The sequence below is a fragment of the Copadichromis virginalis genome, linkage group LG22 (genome assembly GCF_057382275.1).
Source record: "Copadichromis virginalis isolate Kocher_CV1m ecotype Utaka linkage group LG22, C_Virginalis_male_GT1.1, whole genome shotgun sequence".
NCBI classification, from domain to species: Eukaryota; Metazoa; Chordata; class Actinopteri; order Cichliformes; family Cichlidae; genus Copadichromis; species Copadichromis virginalis.
Genome location: NC_140638.1, coordinates 29799165 through 29818622, shown reverse-complemented (window position 1 = coordinate 29818622; position 19458 = coordinate 29799165). Strand labels below are relative to the sequence as shown.

Sequence of the window (19458 nt, the reverse complement as noted above, 5' to 3'; positions counted from 1 at the left end):
TATACAGAAACTTGGTGGCTTACTGTATAAGTCACATTTATAAGGAAAAGATTCATAATCAGGGAAGATCATAATCGGGGTATGTCCACATTAATAAGTGACAGAGAGCGGAACTAACAGCCCTCCCGTTGTTCAATAAAAATGATTTAAATATAGCTCACTCACACTTTAACGATGGTATGGAAACCAAAGGATCCACAGAGAAAATGTGTTTTCTTAAATTGTGTAATCTGTAGTCTATGAGGCAATAAATAAGCTTTGTCCCGGTGTGACTGATTTCGAAATGGGTTGTTTCCAAACGCGAACATGGGTACGTGAGGAACTCTGCGCAAACCACGCCTCTTTGTCAGAGATGACGGTATCACGTTCCCTGGTAGCAAACGAGTATGTCACGCTTGTTACCTGTGAGTGAAACGGTGAAAAAGCTCTCACCGATAGAGTCTACGCATCGTTTGTACGTGTATTATATGAAACTGAACCAGAAAGCAATTTCCTCATAGATCGGGTAAGTCATTTATAAAAGTATCATATTTTACCAGATGATGCGGTAAAAACAGCTTAATCTTCGCTGATGTTATTTTCTTTATTATCTTATAAGTGAATAGAAATGTTATCACAAAAGAGACATGGCTAAGTGTGTTGTAATGTTGCTTTATATATGATGACTTTCTAAACTATAACTTGTTACACTTTGCTGATTATATCACCACACACTCTGTCTGCAGATTGTTAATGTTTCCCAGTCAAACATCTAGAATGATTTCAAAATCTAAGGTGCTGGTTTTCCTGCTGTTTTTCACTGGTATTGGTGTGTATGTCAAAACGGGCTACCAATTGACTCATTATGCTGTGGACCAAAAGCTGTGTGCTTGCATAAAATTTTTATCAGATGATAAGCAGTTGCTTCTGGATCGATCGAATAGAAGTGTTCAACCATTTTTGACTGCAAACATAAACCTCTCACAGAATGAATTCAACTGGTGGAAGGTAAGTAGTCACCAGGAAAGGATGACATTTTTACACATCCCCCTCAGCTCATTTGGTCTAACAACAAAGTTTATTTGAAATGTCTGACAGGATTTGCAGGCTGAAAGCCGTAGCTTCAGAGTTTATGAAACAACAGTGGCCAACTTGTTTCAGATCTTCCCAAAGAATCCAGATGTTATACAACCCAAATATGACCACTGCAGGACTTGTGCTGTGGTGGGTAATTCTGGTAATTTAAGGAGATCGCATTATGGACCGCTGATAGATTTACATGAAGTTGTCATAAGGTACTTTCTAAGCTAAAGCAAGTTTTCTTTACCATTAAATTCAAATTCAAATTTTATTTGTCACGTACACAGTACGATATGCAGTGAAATGCTTAGATATGCAGTGAAATGCAGTGAAATATCCCCTCCTACACAAAAGATCCAAACTGATGTGAAATATATCCCTTTGTGCTGTTTAGAATGAACACTGGTATTACCAGAGGCTTTGAAAAAGACGTTGGAAACAAGACAACTCATCGTGTCATGTATCCAGAGAGTGCTGTGGATTTGGATGACAACACCCATTTTGTACTGTTTCCCTTTAAGATACAGGACTTTGAGTGGCTCATTAATGCCTCTACAACAGGATTTACTGGAAGGTGAGTTCTCTTTTTCAGGGCTACATGCACATGTATTTGACATTTATTTAACGAGACTCAGTGTCTCATTTACAAGAGACCTGTTTTAGACAACATAATTAAATGAAAATAATAAAATAGAAAAAATAAAATAGCAAAATCTGCCTCATTAAGATCAAGTTCCCAGTGATGAAAATCAGCACTGGGACGTCTTTTAAATCTACAAGCAAAATCAGTTAAGCGAGAGAGCTCAAAGTCTTTCTGTAATGTATTCCACTAAGACAGACTTCAAATGACGGCACCTTTAAGCTCTCTACAAACTGATTATCCTGAAATCATACTATGACTACATTTTTATGCAACATGCAGACAGATGAAGTGTCCTCATAACAACTCATCTTACTGTAGTTCATTTACGTATGCTTTTGTACTGTTCTTAGGATTGTGATTTAATATAAAGTAAAAATTAAAAAATTAAATAAAGACTCTTAATGCTTGTTGAAAAGTTATTTTATGTAAACCATTTTTAGGCAGTTGTGCAGCCACTAATTTGGGCACATGAAAATCATACAATCATTTTGTACTTTATTTTGTTTCAGATAAAATATTCTGATTTCATTTGAGCTTGCCCAGCTTTCTTCTTGGTCCCACCAATGCCACCCCATTAAAAGAAAAAATAACACTCTTAGGTTTAGATGTTACAGTCAGCATACACTATCTTCTTCTCTCCCAGCTGCTAAAATTACCGACACCTGCTACTAAGCAAAGTATCTCAAAAGATTTCCCCTAGATCGTCTTGCAGTACAGAATTTACATCAAATGCAAAAATAGAATGCCACTGCATGAATTCAACATGTATGCAGATTAAAAGGATTTGGCTGATGGATGTAGTGTGAGATGAAATAAGGTGAATTTCTGTATCAAACCATTACTCTGATCCTTCTCCATGTTCAAGACGGACCATGCCTTTTTTAGCTTTGTTTTTGTTAAACACCTACTTCATATTTTTCAATATCATGCTGTTTCCAACAGGTCATATATGCCAGTGAAATCAAAGATCAAAACTAACAAGGATTTGGTGAGTAGCGTCAATGGCAAAGCTTCCTGGTGGCAATGGTAATATTTAAAAATAAAAGCTGTTTAAAGGCTCATTCTAATTTCTAACAGGTCATGGTGGTAAATCCAGCTTTTATGAAATATGTACATGAGGTTTGGCTTGGAAATAAGGGACGTTATCCATCCACTGGCTTTATGGCTTTGATTCTTGCACTTCACATTTGTGATGAGGTAAGTACAAAGTTTTCAGTTTCTGAAGTGCCAGACGTACAAAATAAAATATGATTTTTATTGTCATACAAGCTGGTCCATTTGAGTCTTTGCTAATTTATTCTTTTGTTCTTATATTGCTCTCCTAAATAGATGTGCATTTCAAAAGTTCAAAATGTCTTTGGTGAAGATCAGAGCAGGTTTACCCACCAGTACCACTTGATTAAAAAACTCTGGTTTAATCTGTGAATGGTTAAATTTCAGTTCACATGCCCTATGAAAGTGAAAGCTGTCGCAAGTATTTTTGATGTGTCCCCTTCTTAAATTGACTAGACTACAATCTAGAAGACATTCCTTCATGGAAAGCTTTTTAGCTAAACCTCTCAATAAGAGGTTTTGTCATTGTATACTCATGGTATAATCATGGTGTTTCCATTTAGTGCTCAGGTCGCTGTCCAACTGTTCATTTCATTTTTCAGCAGGCATTGTTTGGATTTTAGTTAAAAAAGGGACATTTTGTTCATGCATTTGTTTCCCATTCATTCATATGTTCATTTTTTGTCTTCCTAGGTTGATGTGTTTGGTTATGGCGCTGACAGTGATGGAAACTGGAGTCACTACTGGGAAATACTCACAAACAAAAGGTTAAGAACTGGAGTACATCCTGGAAATTATGAGTATAACATCATCCAGCAACTAGCTCAGCAACAAAAAATTAAGTTATATGAAGGCCTAATGAAAAAAATGTGATTGAATGCCATACACTCAGTAAGAAAAGAACTGAAAGCCAAATGGATGTGTATCTTGTTTGCTTGAGAGTTATATGTGTTGTTGTAAAATGTAAGAGCTATATCTTAGAAGTGTGTTTTATTGCTGGTAAAGAGTAGCATCATAAGTAAATGATTATGATGGTAATGTTTAGTCTTCTCAATTGAATGGAATAGGCCATAGGAGAACATTGTATTTGGATAGCTTGAACCAGAACTAGTGATGGCCAAACGAAGCTTTCTGAAGCATTGAAGCTTGTGTTAAAAAACGGTTCATTAATCGAAGCGTTTTAAGATAGTCCTGTCTGGTGACATCTGGTGGCCAAAAATATGAAGAACGTCTTGAATGTAGAAATTAAAGTGTACTGCTTCATTATTATGACTGCCCACTTTACAGAGTGGACTTCACAATTCTGTCTGATAATGGGCTAACCTTGTGTTGCTTTGAACATGTATTTTTTGGCTGTTTTTTTTCTATTTGTTTAATAAATATATTTGATCAATAAACTTCTTTTTAGTTAAACATGTACCATGGTGTGGTTGCTCTTTGCTCGATGTTGGTAAATACAATAGATAAAAAAATACATGTAATATATATATATATTAGGGGTGCAATGATATTCGTATCGATATTGAACCGTTCGGTTCGGTACGCATATGTATCGAACAATACAAAATTTGTAATTTATTTTATCAACTTTCCTTCTGACGATGCTGTCTGTGTTGAGCGCTCAGTGAATCTGCGTTCGACTACTCCGCCTAGGGTCGACAGTGCAGCCTAGGCGGAGTAGTCGAACGCAGATTCACTGAGCGCTCAACACAGACAGCATCGTCAGAAGGAAGAGCGCAGGGCAAGCTAGCGAGACAGAAGTTAAGCTCTCCTTACAACATGGACCTCCCCCACTCTCATTCAGATCTGGCGTTTGCAATTATTTTGGTTTTCATGTGACGTATGACCCTGAAGGTAAGCGAGTCATGGACTAAAGTAAAACAGTATGTTGGATGTGCCATGCAATGCTCAATTACATGGGTGGGAACTAGTGTGTTAGCGCAGTTAGCTCGTTAACGTGTTGGCCGTCTAGCCCCATGCACGGGGCGATCGGCGGTAGCTCGTTAACGGAGATTTGCCGTGTTGTGGCGTTAAGGTCATTTCAACGAGATTAACCTGAAAGCACTAGTGGGAACACAACGAATATGACTGCACATTTACGCCGACATCATCCTAGTGCAAAGACAAGTGGAAGCAGAAAAAAAACAAGCAAGCATGCTACTAACTTTAGCCGAGTCATTTAGACAGCTGTTTAATATGCTGCTGAGAATATAGCCCAGAAGAAGCGGATAGTATAGCTTTTATTTTGGAAAGAGACATTTCTCTGTAATAAACTCTCTTTTCCAAAGATGAGTGATTCCTCAATCAGATACAGGGCTCGCAATATCGCTAGCCCAACGTCCCGGGGCTAGCGATTTTTTCAGTCGGGGTACCAAAATCTATCTCTGCCCTGCCCGTCGGGCTATCGTAGGAAGGAAAAATATATGTCAATGCTTTTGCATTCTTTCGGAAATGTAGCTGGGTAATTATGTAATTGGCATCGGTGAGCCACTGTCAATATGTGACATATTGAAGTCGCGTTTGAATTTGCGCTTGTTTTTTTGCTTTCACTTTGCAATCGCGCGAACTGTGTATAGAGAGCGACAGCACTGATCTGTGAGTGATGATAATTTGCGCACCAATTCCTCTGACATCGTCTTATTAATCGTTAGCTTACTATGCAAACATGACAAGTGAAATCTCCCGCAGCTTAAACATGTGAGAGGTTGATCGCGCAGAGAATCGCTGAGCTTATGTGAGTGCGTGTGTAAAAGCAGCAGGATTTATATTTGACTACGATGACCTGGATGACTGAGAACCTTCACAGACAGATATATATTTTAGTTCTGCTGAGCCAAATAAGACAGGTCAGGGTGAAGAAGTGACAGCCAAAGAAAAGCTTACCACAAAACGGAAAAGTTATGACAAATCAGACTATAAGGCAAAAAGAAAGTGCAGCTTTATGGTTTCATGGACAAAATAATTTCTGTGGCTGCAATATGACGAGCTAAATAACCAAGGCTGCACATAAGTGGTCCGCAGGTGCGCATTCGCTGTCAAAATAAAAAACACGCACAAGGTTAGGGTTAAATTTAAAAACTGTACTTTTGAGTTAAAATATATATTTATAATTTTAATAAATGACAAATTAAAAAGGCATGAACATTTTTTGTATCGAAAAAATATCGAACCGTGACACCAAAGTATCGAACCGAACCGAACCGAACCGTGAATTTTGTGTATCGTTGCACCCCTAATATATATATATATATATATATATACACATGTAATATATATATATATATACACACATAGATATATATATATAGATATATATGAGATATATATATATATATACATGAGCGAGACAGGTAAATATGAAGGCATGCTGGCTCAGACGTCGCCCGGATCAACAAGGTCCGCGTCAGGTGTTGAGGAACCAGGGCACCCTGACGAAAAGTGGGCTACTGGAACAAGAAGGCATCGGTGGGCAAGAGACGAAAACAGGGCGTTGTTGGAATGCTACTACGCAAGTAACCCCGGCGGAAGCGGCTACATGAATAGGATGATGGACCTATGGATTCTTCGATACCCAACATCCACAATGACGGCGAAACAAGTAGTAGCTCAGTGTTCCAACATTCGAAAGAAGGGACTGCTCTCACGTCTCTGCGTCGGCGTTTGCGGCCTCCAGGGCCAGAGAACAAAGGCGTCTCAGGTGAGATGAATGGGGGGTCTGCAAACGGAGCGTCCGTGTTGCAAAACTTGAACTCCGGAAAGTTATAAGAAAGACCGTCTTTTATGTCCAGTAAGGTTTGTCGGTCGTACACAAGGAGACGTGCTACTCGTGAAAAAATGAAGGAAAAGTAAAATTAAACACAGAAAAAAGCTGTTGCTTGGGGGAGCTCGCGACGAGGCTGCCATACTCGGCGCCATCTTGTTCAGTAACCGTGCAGTGGATCCTGCTTGTGCCGTGATATTCAGGACTGCAAACCGAGCAGCATTCACTGACTTTCAGCTTGTTGTGTTTGTGGATATATGACTGACTTTAATTATCCATAAAACCATCACATTCTCTGTAAGTTTAGGGCCAACTATATATATATTTTGGAGTAGAGGCTTTAAAAACCAAGTTAACGCTGAAAGTACAAACATCACTAATGTCACATAACTTTGCCGACATGCGGCCAACAGTAATGTTTTAGTGTTCTTCATTATTAAACATTCGCACATAAATAAGTGACATCATATTCAGTACTTACTTTTGACAGTTCACTCTTCGGCCGCTCCCTTCTGCCGTATTTTGCAGCAAAATTATCCACACCCACCGCCGCGCTATGGATTGTGGGATATATGAGACCACGAAGCGTGCACCGGACCACGCTTGATATTTGGGGAAATCGACAGTGTATTTGGAGTATGCATTTGAAGTACACTTCGAATTGGGACAGCCGTCGTCGCGTGGCTGTGACATAATCGCACTCAAAATGTGTACTTCAAGTGTGCAGTCTCTTAATTGGGACACAGCCTGTGACACCTGTGCTGTAATTGTGGTTAACTTCTGCCTTCTGTCTATCAGCATTGCACATGCACGAAGGACATCCTGTTTGTACAATAATCCAGTCTAGAAATAATAGATTCATTAACAGGTTTTTCTTTTTTTTTTTTCTTTTTTTTTTTTTGCCTGTCCCGTTTGGCTCTTTTGCCATCAGAATTGTTGTCTAAAGGCAAAGAAAGATGCCCAACGGATTTACTTTACCAAATTGACCATCCCAGCCTTGCTGTAATGGTCCATTTGATTCACCTTTTATTGTTTATTTTATTTTCGCTTACTGAATACGGGACAGACTTGACTGGGGGAAAGAAGGGGAGAAAGAAAGAGGGAAAGAGAAACAGCTGAGAAGAGGGATGGGGGAGAAGGGCAAAAAACAAAAACCAACAGAATGAGCAGAGAAAAAAAAAGAAATAAAAAATGCATATATCAATCACCTGGATCACCTGCTGAGAAAGAAAAATGAAAACAAGCAGAAGAGAACAAGAGTAATAGAATAAACAGCATCACAATGATATATGGGAATATGACAGTAAATACTAAATATTAAACATTATTGTGCAGCACATAAGATCAACAGAACACAGTGTGCTTTGAGGTAGGAGCCAAAAAGGGTGTAGTTTGTGGGTGTGATCACCCGTGTGTACACCTGTGAGCATGGAAGCGCTTGTTTTTTTTTTTAAAAGGTTCCTTCATGTAATGATCTGCTAGAGGGTGTGGGGGGGCCACAGCCCCGTCCTCCAGGGCATGAAGCAGGTATGGAGGAGATCAAAACTCCAGACATCCAGAGGCCCCCAGAACACAAGAGACCAAGGAAGACCAACAGAGGGGCAGCCGCGCCACTGACCCAGAAAGAGCTGAGGAGAGTCCCAGATGAGGGCTCACTCAGCAGCCGCGGAGCAGAAGCCAGGGGGAGTTGCAGTGACGCGCCCGTGAGCTCCGCCGGCAGCCAGCCGTGCCTGAGTGACCGAGCCCCAGGCCGAGAGGCCGGGGGCACCCCACCTCCGAAGTGGCCCGAGCGAGCCCCAGGCTCCAGGCCCCGATAAGCGGCCGCCAAGGAGTGAGCCGGTGTGTACCTGGACGCCCATCCCCGGACACAAAGAACCACCAACGCACCGATGTCTGAGGGAGTCCGCCACTGGCAGGGGAAGTGGTGGTAGGGGGAGATAGGCCTCCAAACCTTGGAGGGCCTAAGATATCCCCAGAGAGGTGGCACCTGACACCCAACCTGACATATAGACACAGAAATACAGGCACACACATATACAAACATCCATTCCCACCCTCATGCTCTCATATGCACTTACTCCACACTCAACCAACGTGGAGACAGACATAAAGAGACGCTGTACACACGATCACACTCCCCAAGCATACTCTACAAACCGGGTCTAGGTACCCTTGCCCCTGGAGGGGGGAACTGCACCCAGACCCTGGTGGTGTTACCCTTTTCCCTGCGGTGGGGGGAGGCAGACCGCCCCGACTCCGCAGCAGCAGGGAGGCCCCACACTCCAGACCGCAGTCGGACGGCCAACTCCTCCTACTAGCCCCCCCGCTCCAGCAGGTCGCAGAGAACGGGGGTGAGAGAAGACTCCAAACCTCCCTCCACCCGCTCATTGTAGTGTTGATGCATGTGTGTTCTAAGGTGCATTTAAAACCCAGGAGGGCTTGGAGCTACCTGCCAGAGAGCAGCAGGTAAGCGCATGGTCCCTCCTGCTAGCCCTCAATGTCTACGTGTATTTAACATTGAGAGGTGGGCAACGACGCCAGGGGTGGGGTGTACACCCTGATGGTACTTTGGATTCCGTGTATCGTGCCCACCCCCAAGATCCTATATGTATGTGTAATGAGAGTGTGAGTAATGTGAATGTCTAAGTTGTGGGATAAAATTGAGGCAGAGGCAGCCAGAAGGGGACGGGGGGGGGGGGGGGGGGTAGCCTCCTCTGCACCCTGGTGACATACCCCTACTCCAAGGTCCTGCATGTGTGGGTGGTTGTGGTGGAGCGGGAAGAGGGAGGCAGCTGGAGATGGGGAGGGAAGGAAGGGAGGGGCAAGTGACCCCTCCCTGGGGCCAGCTCCCCCGCTGACCCCAGTAGGCACCCCCATACTCCGCGACCCACCAGGGAAAGGGGGCCCAGGCCCATCCAGACCGGGGCCCAGCGCAGCAGCGCTTCCCGGCCCCACAGAGCCCGGGTCAGTCCACCCAACCCCACCACAGAGAAAACTGCACCCACCCCGTCATCCACTCATCTTCCAGACTACATGAGACAATAAACACCCAGGCTGAGATCTTCCTCCACCTCTCCTGTGTCTCCCCCTCCTGCAGAGAGAGCCCCTGAGGAGAGGAAAGCTCCTGCGAGATGTGACAATCTTCCCCACCAGTGGCTCGATGCACCGGCGGCACCCTGCTCCAGGTCTGGGCCCCCATGCACCCACCCGCCCACAACCCCGGCAACGCACCAACCAGGACCCAAGCCCCCAAGGCCCGGCCCGGGCCCCAGCCCAGAGACGGAGCGCCCCCAGAACCTCACGCCCATCCCGGACCCACCCAGGGGCAGCCAGGCTACCAGGTCAGTAACCCACGTCCGTCAGCACAGACCCTCCCCTAGCCCCGCTGCACGCAGCCGCGAGGAAACAGTCACCTGAGAGCCAACAGAGCCCCTAACCGGACATGACCGCTACCCCGGGTTGAGCCCCCCAAGGAAAGGAACCATTAACAGGTTTTTCAGACAGGATATTTTTAATACTTTTAATATTGATATTTTTCCATTTTAGAGATATTGTGCAAATGCAAGAAAGAATTCTCACTCCATGGACTTGTTGCCACTGATTTCAGTGTATGTCTTCTCTCTTCTCTGTTTCTTAGCGGGTTAAACATGAGCTAAAGGCGAGAGCCTAAAAACCGGCTCAGGGGAAAATTTACTAGGTTACACGTCACTTTGTATGAAATGAAAAGAATCACTAGAGGTTCACAACAATCTGTGAAACTACACTGTGAGATACTACCAGTAGTACTAACAAAAATGCTATGAACATTTCTATAAGTCACTTTGATACCAAGAGTACAAAGAATCACAAGAATACACTGGATTTTCTAAACAATGAGTGTTTGTTTCAGCTGTTTGATCAAAGACTGCTGTCCTGAAAGAGCAGGCAGCCAAAATTAAAGTTTCCGTCTTTATAGGACACTTGCAAACACTGGACAGCTGCTTCATCCAGCCATGCTTCACAAAACCCAAGACATTTACATCTAGAACAAATAAGAAGAGTTAGGATTAAAATCAACTGACCAATTTACAACTTAAAACCACTCATAAATATTTTGTTTTACATCTGATTGCCTCAAGGCCTTATGACATCCTCCTTGAACATATAACAGTGATGATCACCTCTTTTATTGAATTTTATTGAAGACAAACAAGCTGATGAGTAAGATAACCAAAAAAATGTGAAACTCTGTTATAGAGTCTGACAGCTGCTGGTAAGAATGACCTGCGGTAGCGCTCCTTCCTACACTGTCGGTGTAAAAGTCTACTGCTGAACGAGCTGCTCAGTGCTCGTACAGTCTCATGCAGGAGGTGGGAGGTGTTGTCCATGATGGATGTTAGCTTAGACAACATCCTCTCCTCCCCAACCTGCTCGATGGACTTCAGCGGACAGTGCAGGACAGAGCTGGGTCTCTTGGTTAAGTGTTCCCCTGTCCCGCTCTGCTATTCGTATGTATTATTGTAGGGTCTACCTTACAATATAAAGCACCTTGTGGCGACTGTTGTTGTAATTTGGCACTATATAAATAAAATTGAATTGAATTGCTATTCCACCACTCCAGCAGACCACAGCATAAAAGAGAGCAGATGCCACCACAGTGTCGTAAAACCTCCTTAGAAGAGTGTTGTTCATCGTAAAGGATTTCAGCCACCATAGCAGGTGGAGACGACTTAGACCCTTTTTGTAGAGTGCATTTGTGTTTGTGGACCAGTCCAATTTATTATTGAGGTGAACACCCAGGTAATTTTACTGCTCCACCGTTTCACTGTCCAAACCCTGGATGTTCACTGGTGTAATAGGGGGTGGCTTTTTGCTGAAGTCAATCACCAGCTCCTTCGTCTTGCTGGCATTAATGTGAAGATGGTTCTGTTCACACCAGCTGATGAAGTCACTGATAACCCCCCTGTATTCCAGTTCGTTTCCCTCCGACATCCGACCCACAATGGCGGTGTCGTCTGACAACTGTCCATGTCATAACGGAAGTCTGCCGTGTACAGGCTGAAGAGGAAAGGGGCGAGTACTGTTCCTTGTGGGGCCCCCGTGCTACAGACTACCACCTCAGACACACAGTCCCGCAGCCTCACATACTGGGATCTACTGGTAAGGTATTCAACAATCCACAAGGACAACTTATGGTCCACTCCCTGTAGCTTTTCCCTTAGCACTGAGGGCTGGATTGTGTTGATGGCACTGGAGAATTAAAAAACATGACTCTCACAGTGCACCTGGCACTCTCCAGATGAGAGAAGGCCTGATGCTGCATTTAGATGACAGTGTCATTCACCTCGATAGGTTTCTCCCGACTAGTGGGCGAAGGTGGTGAATTATGATCCTTTCCATGGTCTTCATCAGGTGTGAAGTCAGTACAACGGGTTTGAAGTGGTTCGGCTCCTTGGGGTATGTTGTCTTTGGGACTGGCACCATGCAAGAGGTCTTCCACAGAACGGGGACCCTCTCCAGACTGAGACTGAGGTTAAAGATGTATGTGATAACCTCACAGAGTTGATCTGCACAGTCCCTCAATAGTCTGGAGCTGATTCCATCCAGACACGTGGCCTTCCTGGTTTTCATCTTCCTTGGCTGACTCCGCACCTATAGTCAGCTGTGATGGAGAGGCTGCAGTGTAGGGTGTGGGTGGTTAGCTCCTGATGGGGGGAGGAGGCAGTAGAGTCGTTGAAGGAAAAAAGGGGGCAAGTGAGGTGCTGTCCACTACTCTGTGAAGTCACCAAATTAGTGTTGTAATGCTAATGACCTTGTTAAGAAAGGGGGATGAGTGGAAGACAGCACTTAACACGGGTCAAATTCCCTCTCCAAGTCCATAAAACACATGTAGACATGCATGTAAGTCACTTCTGATGAACAACAACTCAGTGTTTTGTGATGCTAGGGAGGCAATAAAACCAGTGTAAACCTGTTCAGATTGTGAGAGTGAATTATGAGTTAAAGAAAATAATCTTGTGGATAGAGGTGAAAAGGAAGAAATAAAAGTATCAAATTGGGTAATTTTAGGTCAAATGTGAGTCATTATGATGGGCGATATTTTTATATACGGAATGGCAACCAATATGTAATGAAATGAAGAAATGTATTGCTTGAAATGTATGTGCCTCACACTGTGGTTTAATCACTAAAATCTCTCTCCATGTTTTCCTTCTACATTTATTGATTCATTCAAATATACTTGATAAGAAAAAATGTGAAACCTTTATTAAAGAAATCTAGTATGAGACAAACTATATAGAAATGTGAGATGTGAATGAATAAATGAGAAAACTGAAACAACTGCCATCTGCTTTTAAAATAACCACATGCACAAAACAGTTCAAAAGTGAAGAAAAAATAAAACCAAGGTCATATTGTTGTCTTTGGATTATCTAAGGTAATCTGATCTAATTGTTCATAAGGAACGAGGTGGAACAACATATTATCTTACACATGTGCAAGCATACCTAGTCACACACCAACCGTTTTAAAAACTCTGTAAATAGCACCTGGGACATTTTCTATTGTGGTTACACTGTCTTGACAGGCATTTCAAAAGTTCAGTACACCAATTGTCAGCTCATATAGTAATAATAATAACAAATTAAATAGGAACAGGAGCTTTTTGTGAAATAACTGCTTGACTGCACACAGCAAAAATGCCAGTGTTGATTTTTCAGTGTTAGTAGATTTCAACAGAGTTCCGAGTTAGTTCAACACTTAATCGAGTTAAAATAACACATCGGGAGTTGATTCCTGAAAAGTGTAAGTGTAGATTTTAGTCGTTACTGCATTTTAACACTGTGGGTGTTAAATTAGACCACACCTTCATTTCCTGTGGAGCTTCGCAATCCAGAATCTTCGGTCGCCATTTTTTCTTGCTGATGCGGTAAGTTTTATTCGGTTAAATATTAAGTTTTAGATTGATGTTAGAACAAGTAACATGATAACTAGTAAAAGAAATAGTATTTATATCAAAATACATCATCTTTAAGTGTCATATTTGAATTTTAACTGTTTTTGTTAAGCTGGGCTACTGCTAGCTAGAACTCTGCAAAGTACCAGTTTCTTTCCTAATATTCATTTAGCATAATCTGGCTATTGGCAGACTGTAATGAATATTACATGTTAATATATTTCACAGTTTTTATTAAATGCCTTTTATTTATTTCCGAATTAAACTGCCAAAGCCTTAGGGTCAGTGGTCTCAAACTCGCGGCCCAGAGGCCACTCGTGGGCCAAAGGCCACTTGCGGCCCACGTCAGGTGAGGTGAAGAAGTATAATGCAATTTGGCCCTTAAAGTGACTTTTTTTTTGTCATTAGCCAAAAATGATTTAATATAAAGGCAATGAGGGCAGAGTGTTACCGGCCCTCATGGGTAGTGTAGTCCGTGCTGCGGGGAGAACGTGTGGAACTGCCCCTCCCGTTGTGTGTTTGAGCGCGAGAGAGGGAGAAAGTAAGAGCTGTTACCGATGAGAAATGGAAGAAGAGAGCATGTAAATATAATAATAACCACTGCCGCCAAAATGAGTGCCTGGTTGTAAGAAAGCTGTTAAGATTCGACTGTACACTGTGTTCGCTGACAGTAAAGCTACAAGCCCGACAACCCAGCGTATTGGCCAGAGGTGTCATTACCACGGTTCAGAGCCGCGGACCTGGCCGAGGTAACAAGAGAGTACAAACATGTGGAGGGATTGGCTTTGTTAGTTCAGTGAGAGTCAAAAACTAATGTGTACACTTATTTCTGCATTTTTATTTTGTTAAATATGAATAAAATTACAGCAGAAGTGCTGCAAAGTGTCTGACCAGAAAGAGAGGACCATTGTGTTAATTTGGTAGTTCAATTAAAGGCATCGGTTAGTTAAGAGGGAGAGGGGGGGATGCGTTCATATTTGCAGTTTTGTCTTGTTATACAATATTTGAAATTTAAAAACAAACAAACCAAACGCTACATTGTCAGGAATATTTGTGGGGAGGGTTTTTATCGCTTAAAATATATAAAAAATAATAAAATAGAAATATGGTTCCTACTAACCCCTGTGATAGTTGAGAGAATACTGTATTGCAGTCATGTTACACAGCTTGTACTACTTAAAAAATGGATCAAGGATGTTTTTCTTAACAAAATTAATTTTAACTCAGTCTAAAGGGACTAGACATGCTAGATATTTTGCAAAGAAATGGTGTTATATGCTGGACCTTATTTTACTCTTGGCAGGTGGTGATATGCTGGTTCCCGAGAAGAGATGAACTAATCAAAGTCAGCTTTTCAAGACAGCCCCAAGACTCTTCGCAACTTGTGTTCAAATGTGAGGCCGTTGTCAGGTGATAAATGCAAGGAAGAGGCACTCAACTGACATGAAACATGTCAAAGACAACATGAAGGTGACATTTCAACATAGGCAAAAAGTGGTTCAAGAACCTGCCATAGCTTCTACTGTCCTGGACCTTTTCCCAAGATTTCTGGATACACCTGGCTTGGTAAGGCATAAAATAATTTAATGACTGCTTTGTGGTTCCTTTGTTTGTTTTCTTGTTAATGTGTTGTTTCTGTTGTTACACTTTGTGTTTAAGATTGACCAAGACTTCACAATGCTGTTTTTTGGGGAGGAAGTGTCTGGTAAGTTCCTTGCAAAGTGGCCAACATTCTTCAAGCCAAGGATCATCAAAGATTGCAAAAATCTGTCCCAGAGTACAGAATTGGATGAGCTGCTCATTTCTGCACAGCGTTACTCTAACGAGGCTGGTAAGTGTAAGTTGGAAATGGTAGATTTTGCATGCCTTTACAGCATTTGCTTAATTCCCACAACACAATATATCACTCATTTCTGTATGGTATGAAAACAAGCTTACAAACATGTTAAACCTGAAATGACATTTAATGTAGTTTGAACACAAAAAAAGTTACATAATCTTACTATTGTTATGACTCGATATCTACTTCACTTGGTGGCCAGAAGATTTTAAGTCTCTAGAAATGAATTTTTATACCAAGGCGCTGGAAAACTGCCTTATTAGAAAAATTATCAGGTGTCTAAAATGTCATCATGGTATTACATAACGTGGAAAAATGACTGCTGTGGTCCTTTAAATGACAGTAATTGTGATGATCTTAATTTCTATTCTGTAGTTTGGGACTGCGAGGCGGCTGCCATCTTTTGCTGCTTCACTTCACTCCAACATCTAAGGGAAGGACGTCTTCAAAGATTAGCACATCAGATGCTGCTCACCACCTAATGAAATTCATCAAGGTATGCTTTTTAGAATTGTATATTTCTCTTTTGATGAGAACAGATGCAAATTATCAATGGCTGATATTTTAAGATGGCAAGGTGATCCAACCTGCAGCAGATGTATCTATCCCAGACAAGCTTGGTGTTGCAGGACTGACATGTCATTGTTTCTATTAAAACTAAATGTACACATTGAAACAAAAATAATTGTGCGCGCGGAGTGAAACATTTTAATATTGTCATAATTTCAAACAGCAATGCCTCAACATCAGATTATCAATTTTGTTTAATGTGAATCACTTGGTTTCTTTCTCTCCCTCAGGTGGGAGGTAGCACAGAGGCTTTTCTTAAGGCTGGCCCCACTCAGCCATTCGTCCTGTGGGTTGGAGAAAGAAAGAACATCATCCAAAGTTTCTACCCAAAGTTTCTACATTGTCCTAGATCAAAAGGTCATTCCCTGTGTGACACAGATGGGAGATGCAGGTTTTGACAAGGCAAAACTTTTCAAGGCACATTTTTTAATTTGCCGTGTCCTTTGATAAGGCATTGGACAACTTCTACACATTCATCCAGACCATCAAGTGTATGGCATTGATGTTGGCAGCGTGAAGGACAGTCCTCGGGTCAATGAAACAAGAGGAAGTCTTCACTGTACGGTTTAAAGATATCCACTATTCAGCACTTTGACTGGAAATGTTCATCTGTTACATTTGCAAGATACACCACACAAGTTGCTCAGTGTTATTTAGACATTTGAAGTTCCAGCATGGTTTGTACCCAGGAAAGTTTTTACGTTTGACCTGTGGAGAGCCTGGATGTTCATTTATCTTTCACACGTACTCTGGTTACAAGCGGCACTTATTCCGAGCACATGGAGACTGCGTTCACTCTGAGGTCATCAACAATTTTGAGCCTGTACCTAACGATGGAACCTCTGTTTCACAGCCTGTAAATGTGGCTCATCCCATGACAATAACTACACCAGTTCCAGTTGAAAAAAGGCAAATACTGAACATGTGCAGCTCTGTTATTGCTCAAGTACAATCATCAGGAGTTCCTGAAAGTACTGTACAGTGTTTAGTTGGTTCATTGGAGGAACTGGTTAATGACATCCATGCACATGCAAAACAATCTGTTGTCGACTGTTTGTCAACTGATACATCAAGAGAAACCTTAGAAAAAGTTGAGGATTGCTTTGATCAGCTTGAAAATCCATTTTCATGTCTTAACACAGAATCTAAAAGGATAAGATATTTTGAGCAAAAATGGAAAATAGTTGAACCCATAGAGCATGTTCTTGGTGTGCGTTTTGATGTACGCAAAGATAGAACAACAGGGACATACAGGCAAGTTCCTGTCAATGATAAATTCATGTACGTTCCTATCATGGGATCCCTTTCATCTATGTTTCGAAACAGTGAACTTTGTAGCAGTTTCCAGAAAAAAAAAAACTAAACATGGAGGGATTGTACAGAGATTTAAATGACGGCTCCTACTTCAAAAATCACAGTTTATTCTCACAACAAGAACATGCTCTCCAGATCCAGCTCTACTATGACGATTTTGAAACTGCTAATCCTTTAGGCTCAAAAAAGGGGGTGCACAAACTTGGTTGTATTTATTTTGTTTTGAGAAATTTGCCACCAGAGTTAAATTCTGTGTTGATGAACATTCATCTTGTAGCCCTTTTTCATTCAGAAGACTGAAAAAATATGGGTTTGATCCTATCCTAAAGCCACTTGTTGATGATCTAAAGATTTTAGAAACTGAAGGAATGCAAGTGCCCTTTTCAGCCACACCTGTGAGAGGTTCGCTTTTTCAGATTACAGGTGACAACTTGGCTTTACATAGCATTTTTGGTTTTGTTGAATCATTTAGTGCAAACTATTGTTGTAGATTTTGTTTAACTGATAAGACAGAGTTGCAGTCAGTTTTTAGTGAAGATCATGTAGGCTTAACACTGCGTTCCAAAGAACTTCATTACAAACACTGTGGTGCCATTCAACAAAATCCTGCTTTGGCCTCAACATTTGGTGTAAAAAGAAATTGTTTACTCAATTCACTTCGGCTGTTCCATATTTCAGACAACTATGCTGTAGACATAATGCATGATCTACTAGAGGGAGTGGTGCAGTATGAGTTAAAGCTTGTGTTTCAGTACTTGATTAAGACCTCTTTGATATCCTTGAATTCATTGTCACAGAGAATTATAAGCTTTAACTACGGATATGCACAGAGAAGGAACAGGCCAGGTGGGCTAAAACTGGATGACAACAGCAAAGATCTTGGGCTTAATGCTGTGCAGTCATGGTGTCTTTTGCGGAATAGCCCATTGATTTTTGGAGATATCGTTTGCAGAAATGATGGACATTGGAACTTGCTACTTTTGTTAGTTCAAATTGTGAACATTGTTTTTTCACCCATTATAACTCATGGCATGACTTGCTATTTGAAACATCTGATTGCCGATCATCACAAGGCTTTCAAATCTCTCTTTCCAGAACGGAATTTGATTCCAAAGCACCACCTAATGATCCATTACCCACGCTGCATTAGAAAAATTGGGCCACTCATACATATGTGGTGCATGAGATTTGAAGCAAAGCACAAGTTCTTCAAAAGATCTGTAAAGAACTTTAAAAATATCACAAAAACACTAGTAAAAAAACATCAGAATCAATTAGCCTTTCATTTTGAAAATTTTTATTTTAAAAGATTACAGTTCGGCCCCATTAATGAAGTCTTGGCCAGCAGCTTAAAAGGCAGTGAAGCACTGAATAAAATGTTTGATGTTTCTTCTATTGTTTCTACAACTTCCTGGGTCAAAAGTTATGGTACAGAATATCAAGTTGGGATGTATGTTTGTTCTGGTGTTGAAAATGAGATGCCTTTGTTCAGTAAGATTGTCAGTATAATTGTTAGCGATTTCAATACTTATCTTCTAACTTGTAAGGTCTCAACAGTATATTTCAATGATCACTTAAATGCATTTGTTATTGAGGATGGATTAGATGTCTTTGCACTGATCTCTGTAGATGATCTGGTGTACTATAGACCTTATGATAGGCAATTTTCAAATGGCACTGATGACAAAATGTACATTGTCCCATACTGTAATTTTGTATGACTTGTTTACTTGTGGTGTATCTGAATACAAAGTATTTTGGAACGTTAATGTCTTGTATTTCTTTGTAATGGGTGGATGTTGGGGGTTAATTGTAGCAGTAGAGATATCAGAGATTAATGGGAGTTTATTGTAATCTGGTGGTATTAATGATTTGACTGACACTAGTGTTAGTGTTAGAAAATTAACACTATTCAGAGTTGAATTTTTTAACACCAGGGCTAGTGTAAAGTACCACCAACACTATTCGGTGTTAATTTTTAACACTTAACACCAGTGTAGAATATTTTTGACACTGGTCAGTGTTACTCAGTGTTAATTTTTAACTCTGTGCAGTGTTAAAATAACACTAGCTCGTTGTTAAAAATATAACACTTTGAAAAGTGTTAATTTAACACTCAAAAGAGTGGACACATATAGACACTTTTCTAGTGTTAAATTTAACACTCACAGTGTCAATTTAACACTGGCGATTTTGCTGTGCAGAGAGCAGAAAACATGATCACATGAACTCAATAAAAAAATGCAGTAACTGAGAGTTCAGTGAGGCAAGATCACTTGAAA

At 41.3% G+C, this 19458-nt stretch overlaps 1 protein-coding gene and 1 long non-coding RNA gene across 3 annotated transcripts; both read left to right on the top strand.

Moving 5' to 3' along the window:
- The first annotated feature begins 366 nt into the window (after window positions 1-366).
- LOC146683624 (CMP-N-acetylneuraminate-beta-galactosamide-alpha-2,3-sialyltransferase 1-like) lies at window positions 367-4174 on the top strand. Of its 2 annotated transcripts, XM_085446435.1 has the most exons (7): window positions 367-505; window positions 726-987; window positions 1078-1274; window positions 1454-1633; window positions 2645-2690; window positions 2780-2899; window positions 3449-4174. In XM_085446435.1, the coding sequence occupies exons 2-7, from the start codon at window positions 733-735 to the stop codon at window positions 3626-3628; spliced, it is 978 nt and encodes a 325-aa protein (XP_085302561.1). In that variant the 5' UTR covers window positions 367-505; window positions 726-732; the 3' UTR covers window positions 3629-4174. The 2 variants fall into 2 exon arrangements, with proteins under 2 accessions (XP_085302561.1, XP_085302562.1); XM_085446436.1 differs by lacking the exon at window positions 367-505 and having other exon boundaries at window positions 632-987.
- A 9017-nt stretch (window positions 4175-13191) lies between these two features.
- Window positions 13192-18945, top strand: LOC146683623 (uncharacterized). The gene is made up of 5 exons (XR_014917603.1): window positions 13192-13425; window positions 14756-15018; window positions 15112-15283; window positions 15668-15788; window positions 16093-18945. It is a non-coding gene; the product is annotated as an uncharacterized LOC146683623 (long non-coding RNA).
- Window positions 18946-19458: the final 513 nt, after the last annotated feature.